At 39.2% G+C, this 9,593-nt stretch overlaps 1 protein-coding gene across 1 annotated transcript in view; it reads left to right on the top strand.

Annotated features, from left to right (window-relative positions):
• LOC103596051 (complement receptor type 1-like) overlaps positions 1 to 9,593 on the top strand; it is a gene marked incomplete at its 5' end in the record, with an annotated part of 89,794 nt that overhangs the window by 40,795 nt on the left and 39,406 nt on the right. Inside the window, 5 exons of the mRNA XM_008579609.1 lie at positions 582 to 667; positions 2,517 to 2,735; positions 4,720 to 4,899; positions 5,487 to 5,586; positions 8,944 to 9,029. Of these exons, the coding sequence (XP_008577831.1) occupies positions 582 to 667; positions 2,517 to 2,735; positions 4,720 to 4,899; positions 5,487 to 5,586; positions 8,944 to 9,029 (671 nt within the window). The remainder of the gene's footprint in view (positions 1 to 581; positions 668 to 2,516; positions 2,736 to 4,719; positions 4,900 to 5,486; positions 5,587 to 8,943; positions 9,030 to 9,593) is intronic.

Raw genomic sequence — 9,593 nt, 5'->3', positions numbered from 1 at the left:
TGCCCGTTATTCTCCGCTTTTCCATTCCAAACTGGGAGCTGTTTTAGTTGCTGTTCCAGGGACAGAGTTAGAAGGACGTTGCATCAGAAGCTTGAGTTTCCAGTAATGACAATGAGCAGATGTATCAGATTTATCATGGAATGATATGCCCGTTATTCTCCGCTTTTCCATTCCAAACTGGGAGCTGTTTTAGTTGCTGTTCCAGGGTCAGAGTTAGAAGGACGTTGCATCAGAAGCTTGAGTTTCCAGTAATGACAATGAGCAGATGTATCAGATTTATCATGGAATGATCGGAGACTCTGAGTCTGGGTCGAGGGTCAGGGAGATGGCAGGTAGGCCATGACTGGATTCTTCAATTCAAGCCAGGACTCTTATGTCACCAAGTCCTTGTGTGCTGCCAGTCTACACTGCTCTGTTACTGGAGGCTGTGGTTTTTCCGGAATGACTTAGCCTCTGCACCTCTGCCACCTGCTGGTTTCAGATCCTCAAAATCTTAAGATTTTTGGCTGGGTCTCAGATTGCAAACCGAATGGCATTTTGGCTGAAACACCTCACCTATTCACTACCATTTTCTTCTTTAGTTTTCGATTAAAAGGCAGCTCTGCTAGTCACTGTGTCTTGGTTGGAATGGAAAGCCTTTGGAATAGCAGCATTCCTGTGTGTGAACGTGAGTAGAGAGAATGACACTGCAGACCAATCTCTGCCCTTAATTTGATTAGTATTTTGATCCACGGCCTCCCTTGCTGTGGCTCTTCTAGTCTGAATTATTGATGGAAAATCGCTTATTTTAATAATATTTTATTGTGAATCAATTCGTGCATCATCTGTTTTTAGAACCATCTGACAAGTCTCTGTCATTTTGAATTCTGTGTTTTATTGCGATAAATACTCTGGTAGTTTGCCTGTAAATCAGGAGAGATTAGATAATGTGAAGCTTTGACAAATTTCTTTCTTTCTTCCATCCCTTCCCTTCCCTTTTCTTTTTTCCTTCCTTCATCATTTTGTTCCCCATCATGCTACATTACTCTACAGTTTTTGTATTTATCTGCTAATATGCAGATATTAAACATGCTTTCATTCAGTCAATTATTTATTGGGTACATGCTACATGCCTGATGTACATCCAGGCACTAGAGTTATAGCAATGAATATTAGCAAACGAATGAGCTGATTCCCTCTCCCCATGTTGTTTATACGTAGGTGGGAGATGGAAAAGGAAAAATAAACAAATTAAATGCTATGGCGATAATAGATTAGAGCAATTCAGAAATGAGAGAAAAGTGGGGAGCAATGTTAGACAGGGGGAGCAGTTTGACTTCTTAAATTCTTAAAACATGTGCCTAAATAAATTATGCTAAGAGATTTATAAACAATAAGTTTATTTCAAAATGAGTCTTGTATGTGCAGAGTCACTGCTGATTTCTCCTAAGCTACCCATTTATATTTTCCCCAATGAAAGATAAGACTCTGCTTCATTTCTTAATACTAAAAATTGGAAAATATGTTTTTTGAAACAACCAAATTTTATTATAATGTTCAAGTTGCTAGAAATCTACTTGGACATCCTATGGTGCTTTTTATAATAGAATTTTATAAGAACATAACTTACAGGTAGATCCCTGCTATCCAAGAAACCTAGTGTTCCTCAGAGGAACATGACAAATGGCTGTCCTTCTGTCATGCATGAGAGCTGCTATTGATTGGACCACTCAGCCTTTCTCTTATTTTTCAATACTCTTACTAGTTGAAGTAGCTTCTTCCAAATTCCAAGCCTAATTAGAAATGCCAGTCAGAAGTGCAGAGCAGACTGTTCTAAATGAATAGTCAGATACCAGAAAGAAGTGACAATCTGAAGACTGACAGAAAGTAGAGAGAGAAAAGAAGTCATAAACAGACCCAGATATTTTAAAAAGCAAAGCAGTCTGAATCCATTTAGACTTTTTCACAATGACCTGTGTATGTTTCCATTCATGGTGACAGTGCTGCTGTAGTAATTGGGATTGATGAGCAACACCAATAAGTCATCAAGGAAAGGTTTTACCTATTTAAGGTGATGAGTAGCCATGAAATTCATTTTAGAAATATTTCCCAAGGATGTAAGCTCCTTAGAGGACAAAGATCTGGCTCCTCAACATACTCCCAGGGCCCTGATGAGTGGTTGACACAGAGTAAAGGCTCAATTGAGTATATGTAGAATAAATGAATGAGTTACCCTCCAAACTGGTTCTTTTTATTCTTTAACAGTTTGGTACTTAATTCAAGCTGTAAAGTTTCTATTATCCGGAAAAGTTAACTATCTGGAAGACTCAAGATAGGACAATTTGTTTTGCACTGTGCTTTTGCAATAGACTTTGATCGAGATTGTATTTCATTTAGTCCGTCTCATCAAAAGCCTAAGGTATACTGTCATCTCCTTAGCATTTTTTAGGTAGCACCAATCAGAGCATCCTATGATTGCAGAATGCCTCTGGTGAAAACTCCTCCATGAAAACTTAGAGCTCTCGCCTTCTTTCCAGAAATCTTTTGTCCGAGTCCTCCAGCTATCCCTAATGGGAGACACACAGGAAAACCTCTGGAAGTCTTTCCCTTTGGAAAAGCAGTACATTATTCATGTGACCCCCACCCAGATGGAAGGATGACCTTCCACCTCATCGGAGAGAGCACCATTCACTGCACAAGTGACCATCAAGGGATAGGGATTTGGAGCAGCCCTCCTCCCCGCTGTGGACTTCTGGGTTAGTATGCATGTCTCCACATCCCAAATGGGTCACAATATCTAAACCAGACCCTCCATATTTCTGTAATTACAGTATGGTATTCATTTGTGCACTTGACACAATTAAATCCCATACCAGTAATAAATGGTTCTAAGATAGGTCAATACATAAGATTCTGATGACCTTTGCAGCTGGAGGGGCTGGTGAAATGGGAGGGATATGGTGGGTGGTAGGAAGATCCTTAATTAGAATTAGAAGGAAAATATGCTTGAATCATAGGAATTGAAAACAAATACCCATGAATCTAAACTAGAATAAGTTATGCCATCTTCACGGGTTTTGGAAGGAAGCAGAGGCCAGCAGAGAACTAAGCCAGGCAAAATCGATTTCAATTACCTATTTGGCCTGAGACTCCTGTGTGTTCTCTTTGAAAATTGGGCTGCACTGTAGGCAAAGCATAAACATTCCTTAGTCTCCCTGGAGTAGGTTCTAAATTAAAATCAGGCATATTTGTTCCTTAGCCCTGCACTAATTTTAGCCCTTGAAGTCTTCCCATTTTGGAAGAAAGAAAAATCAAAAGAAAAAATGCAAAATAAAGAGATAGCATATTTCTAAGATCTGAAGATTGACTGAGACATCCCACCCCCCTAAGACATGCACCTTCAGTAAGTGAAGACAGGAAGGAGAAAGTAAATCACAGAAGGGACTTTAGTCCTGGCGTAACACACTGACCACTGGGGGACTCTCGGAGAAGAGCAACCCTAAAAGCGAAGGGACCAACTGTTAGTCACTCAGAAGCCATTGTGGCCCTCATCTCCTCGTCCAACACTATGGTTTGACTTGGAATGCACCTTTGAGCCTGTTTACAAAGGCAAATACCTAGTCCAGATATACTGAATCAACAGAGAGAGGCCACCTTCTAAGTTCTATGATATTTTTTCAGCAGACCCTAATCTGAGACTGCAGTCCTAGTTCTATCAGCTAGATTTTAGACTGGAGGCCTGACTAACCAACATCATGTGTGATTTAGCCTGAGGTGGTAGGTTTTAGTCATGATGTGAACTCTTGAACTAGAAGCTAATATTCAAGCTCTGCGATAAAAAGGAAACAGGCAAGGTAAATAGATAAATATCCTGTGACGACAACTTGAAAATAAGACAAATTTTTGTATTGAGGAAAAGTATTTAATGATGGGCAAGATATGAGAAACCAGCTTATAAATCCTACAGAGAACTCTCTTGTTATAGAATTAGCTCTAGTATGACTTTTATTCTTTGAAGAGACAATTGGAAGGGAGATGGAGAATCTAAGAGAGAAAGCATTGCCAAAGCCAAGTGTAAATGATTCCTATTTTTCCAAGCAAATATACTTTTCTGACATCATATGATTTGAATCCAGAGTTTTTACTCCTGGATCCTAGAGCTAATGGGCCATAATGGGTAATTAAGCTTAAGCTAAAATATGATTCAAAATATACTTTGCATAGTGTTTTCTTATAATGAGGACTAGTTTTTTATTGTTTTTGTTTTAAGGGGATGCTATTTGTTTCCTTTTTAAAATTGGATGGCTTAGGAGTTAGACCAAGAAAATTGGTGGCTACTTCCCAGTGCCAAGAAGCATCTTGGGTTCCCCACCCATGCTTGTGAGTCCCCCATTGGAGTTTTGATGCATTGACATATAAGCAAAACAAGACAGGAAAGGTGGAACCTAGGTGAGGCACTCTTTCTGGCAAACTGGAAATGTGAAAAATTAAATTAGAGCTATCTTTGCATTTAATTATATGAGCAGAAAGACTGGACAGCAGAGTAGCCTTCTAGATACTATATTTTCTGATGAGTGTGTGCTACCGGAACTTTCCTTCCCAACATTACAAGGAAATTATTTTTCCATAACTAAAAGTTTATTTTGTTCTGGCATCAAATCTACCAAGGGAAAGAGAAAGAGAAAAGGCATTGGGTTATCTTTTTGTTAACTCTGATGTTTCTGATTTCTTGGTCTCTAGGTCACTGTAAGGCCCCAGATCATTTTCAGTTTGCTAAGTTGAAAACCCAAACCAATGAATCTCATTTTCCCATTGGAACATCTTTAAAATATGGATGCCGCCCTGAGTATTATGGGAGGCCATTCTCTATCACGTGTCTAGAAAACCTAGTCTGGTCGCATCCCAAAGATGTCTGTAAACGTGAGTAACCTTGCATTGTAGCTTTTGTATGTCCATCAAATTATCTGTAGGATCTTATTTAACTTTTCAAAATTTTGGATATGAGAACACTTTTTTCAAAAGTGTTCAGATAGGTGAGTATACGAGTTGGTCTTATAGGTCATCCCTGATTATTGGTTGAAATGTTCATTAAATGAGAATGTTTCAAGGAATATTTGTAGAGAAAATCTCCATTCCTTATGAGAATGTAAATAATGAATGACTCTAAACCAGGAAAAAAAATTGTGTAAGGGGTTGTAAATTCTGTTTGAATAAGTAAGTGGGAAGAAATTTTATGAGAACTGTAAACTATACTGGTAGTATGTAAAGCCATAAATGACCTTTGTATTTTGATAAGGGATACAAGGCAGAGATTAGACAGATCTAGAGGAGAGGTCTTTTTGAAGTAGGTGGCTGATCCCAAGGCACTCTGGTGAGTTTCCAAAATCTGCGGAACCATCAGAACTGTATATGCCCTTCAGTACGCTACAGGCAGGTTGGGACCTTACATACTAAAACACAGTTCAGGTTGCTCTACCTGACTCTGAAATTCTGTTTCTTTCCCATAGGTAAATCATGTAGTAATCCTGCAGATCCTATGAATGGCCTGGTGCATGTAGACACAAGCATCCAGTTGGGATCCATAATTAACTATTCCTGTAATAAAGGGTGAGTTGGCAGCAACATTCCTTGGTTTGAGAGTTCCAGAACAGCAAACGACCTTCTAGTCACTTTTCATAAATGACAACTAGCCTATTACCACCAGGTCTTAAAAGGCACAAACTGAGGTGTGTTACTCCTGATTGAAATGAACAAATGTCTGATAAGATTAGGGGGAAATACTGTATTCTTGTTGGAAGCAAGGCAGTACATACAAGAAAAGTATGGCATTCATCAGATGGGAAGGAAGAAAATGGGGGAGGGTGTAGTCAAAGCATACGAATAGCCCTAAGCCAGGGTAGACATTGTAGAAGAGAAGAAGGCCGTAGAGAAGTTGTGTGAGAGAGCAAATCTTGATGGTAATGGCACTATTAGTTTGCTAGGGCTGCTGTAACAAAGTACTGCAAACTGGGTGGCTTAAAACCACAGAAATTTATTTTCTCACAGTTCTGGAAACTAGAAGTCCAAAATCAAGGTGCTGGCAGGACCAGGTACCCTTCAAAGCCTCAAGGGGAGGATCCTTCCTTGTCTCTTCCAGTGTCTGGTAGCCACAGGCTTTCTTTGGCATATGGCAGCATAATTCCAGTCTCTGTCTGTCTTCACATGTCTGTCTTCCCTCTGTGTCTGTGTCTTCACGTGGCTTCTCCTCTCTGTGCATGTCTATATCCAAAGTTCTCTGTTTTTATAAGTAATGTCGGATTAGGGCCCACCCTAATAACCTCATCTTAACTTGATCACTTCTGCAAAGACCCTATTTCCAAATAAGTTCATGTTCACAGGGACTGGGGGTTGGGACTTCAACATATCTTTTGGGGAGACACAATTCAACCCATAATAGAGCACCTTTTGAAAATGTCAAGCATGAAGTGCTCGTGGAGCAGTGGTGCTAAAGTTGTTGCTTACCCTTGCTCAGCATGCATTGGAGGCCCTGCCTTAACCTCACTCTTATTGTGAGCAGCTAAGCCAGTTAGAGAATATGGGCGAAATTTGTGCTGCCATAACTAACACTGAAAAGAAACTTGTGGTCCCTAGCACATTCGTCACCTATACCTCATAGACCATAGTACCTAGAATCTGACAAGGTGACATTAGAGTAAATACAAACTCTTCTCTCTTCCTCTGAGCATTTTTAAGTGCACTTTGTAAATTCTCCGACTGTACCTCTTCATCTTGTATACTGAGTAAGGGTGAACCTCTATATGGTATCAAACAAAAAACCATTAAACTTATGGGCCGGCCCGGTGGCGCACTGCGCTAGTGCGCCGCTTGGGAAGCGTGGCGGCGCTCCCGCCGAGGGTTCGGATCCCACATACAGACCGGTTCCCGCTCACTGGCTGAGCGAGGCGCGGGGGCAACGCCAAGGGTTGCGATCCCGTTGCCGGTCCTGGTCCGGTACGGGGGCGACACTGAGGGTTGCGATCCATTGCCGGACACGGAAAAAGACACACACACACACACACACACAAAAAAAAACCATTAAACTTATGATAAGTAACAGGAAATGAAAGTAAAAGAGACCAATCTGAAAAATCAAGAGAAACTTTCTCCTGCAAAACAGTTACTGCCAAAAAATGTGAAACTTTCAGAAAAATCTCCTGTTCATATTGTTACCAAGATTCAGTGGCACACTGCTTCTGTGAAACTAGCCAGGAAATCAGCAAAGTTTGCACATGAATAAAAAGCACAATTGTCAAACTAAAAAAAATTAACGAATTTGTGACAAACACACTGAATATTGCAGAAAATTAAAACAAAGAGTAAGAAGAAGACTTCATCAAATTCTCCCAGAATTCAGTGGAAAACAATAAAGAAAAAGAGAAAAGAGAAGACATGTAAGACAGTACTAGGATTCAAAATACATGTAATAAAAATTCCAGAAAAGTAAACAAATAAGCCAATACTTAGCCATCACTAGAGAAACAACTTTTGTATTTTAGGGATGGGGTGGGAAGGTGGGAAACATCAAAAATCCAGAAATAAAAATGTCAAAATATAATACCTGCCAAACAAATTTATTTATATTGCCACTACACTGATCCTACATAACACTAAATTGTAGAAGGTAATATTTCTAATGAGACAAGCTGGTATTCACATCTACAGGCTCCAGATACATTAAAGGATAAGCAAAGACTCCAAATTATGCCATTTAAGTATGCTTTCCAGCGAAAAGAAGATAAACCTAGGCAATTCAGAACTAAATTTTTTAAAAGGAGAAAGATAAACTTTAAAAGAATTGTCAATGAAGTAGAAAACTGGTTTTAAAAAAACACTAAACACCAAAAAAACACAAAAAACCAGCCAATTATTTTTAACAGTCATAAAACAATACAATGTCAGAACTAATTCTTAAAAAGTGGAGCTTTTTAAGGTAATTATAATTTAATAATAACCTCTAAAGTCATAGAATGCATCGATAAAACTAGAAAATGGGAGAGAACAAGAAAAAGTAGGCTAGAAGTATTACATAAAAGATAAGTGGACTGTACATATTTTGACACTAAAATTAAGAAAATAGGTTTAAAAATACCTCAAAAAAGTTCACGGAAAGATTTGTATTATCTTCTAAATCTATTTTTCCACTTTTCCCATGAACTTTTGAAGTTCCCTTGTATGTGCTTTGCACATACATGTGCACACATATAAAATGAAGTTACTAATGGGAAAAAATAGGAGTTAACTTTCAAATTATTAGAACAACTAAGAGAGCCGAACTTATCTGGTCCAAAGAGAAAATGAGAGGAAGGAATGAGGTTCAGCCAGGAATGGACTTGCCTCTTCTGTTGCCATCAGCCCCTCGTGTTTGGGTCACATCCATTTTATTCATTGCTTCATTCTTGTCACTGGACGTTGTGTAATGAATGAAAGACATAGTTGAAATGTATCATTTGTTTCAGTAAATTTGGTTTAATCTCCCTGTTGAAAGACCACGGCTTCTAAACAAGATCAAAAGCATCACATCTGGTAGGTTCTACAAGCATCGCGCCTCAAGTAAAGTGACATATCAGGAAAATGCAAACAAACAAAAAATGGCAATCATAGTAATATGAGAAAAGAGCAATTTAGTAAGAAAATTATTAAACAGGTCCATAAAAGGATTGTTTTATTCTGGTGCCTGGTACAATCCACAGTGAAGCCAAGACACTAAGAAGCAGAGTGGGCCATGCAGAGTTAGAGAAGAAATATTTCTTTCAATGGGAAGATTACAGGAATGAGCAGTAAGAAAAGCTGGGTACAGCAGGTCCAGTTAGGCTCGTCCTTAGACTTCTCCCAGATTGTAATCTTTCAGCTTTGCCACATATGCGTGCTGTGAAGAAGTCGGTCGGTGTGTACAGCATAGTTATTCTTCATCTTTTTTGCCTTTAGGTACCGGCTCATTGGTCGCTCATCTGCTCAGTGTGTCATCTCAGGCAGTGCTGTACACTGGGACACAGAGCCGCCCACTTGTGAACGTGAGTTGAAACCTCTCTCCCTGTTCATCCACCACTTAATCCTACAGTTGCCCCCTAGAGTCACAAAGAATAAATCTCATTCTTCTCAGAAATGCTATCCTTCTGATACTTGAAGAATACAGGGGTACCTTCAAAAAGTTCATGGAAAGGTTTGTATTATCTTTTAGTTCTATTTTTCCACAAACCTTTTGAAGTTCCCTGATGCTGTCATATCCTTAAGACTGCTCAATGTGCCGAACTTCTAGATGCCCTTGGTTTTTCCCTATCTTGGCGTATGATGTATTTTAAACTATAGTTTCCAGCTCATTTTAAACAGTCCCCAACTTCCTCTCTTGTTGAATGCTTCCCAGGTTGAAGATCATTCTCTGCGATCTTCAAATACAAAGCTGTATTTGAAATACAAATACAAAAACAAATGCAAAGTTGCACTGAGTCACCTTGCTTCCTGTCTGCCAGCTCTTTATGTCACATCACATATTCAAGCAGTGCAGCCCTCTTGCTATGCAAATGTTATCTGCATTACTGTTTGTGATAGTGAAAATGTCAGAATCATCTAAATGTTGA

This window comes from Galeopterus variegatus, unplaced genomic scaffold (genome assembly GCF_000696425.1).
Source record: "Galeopterus variegatus unplaced genomic scaffold, G_variegatus-3.0.2 Scaffold1921, whole genome shotgun sequence".
In the NCBI taxonomy this organism is placed as follows: Eukaryota; Metazoa; Chordata; class Mammalia; order Dermoptera; family Cynocephalidae; genus Galeopterus; species Galeopterus variegatus.
The sequence above is the reverse complement of the archived record's forward strand: the minus strand, read 5'-3'. Positions and strand labels throughout refer to the sequence as shown.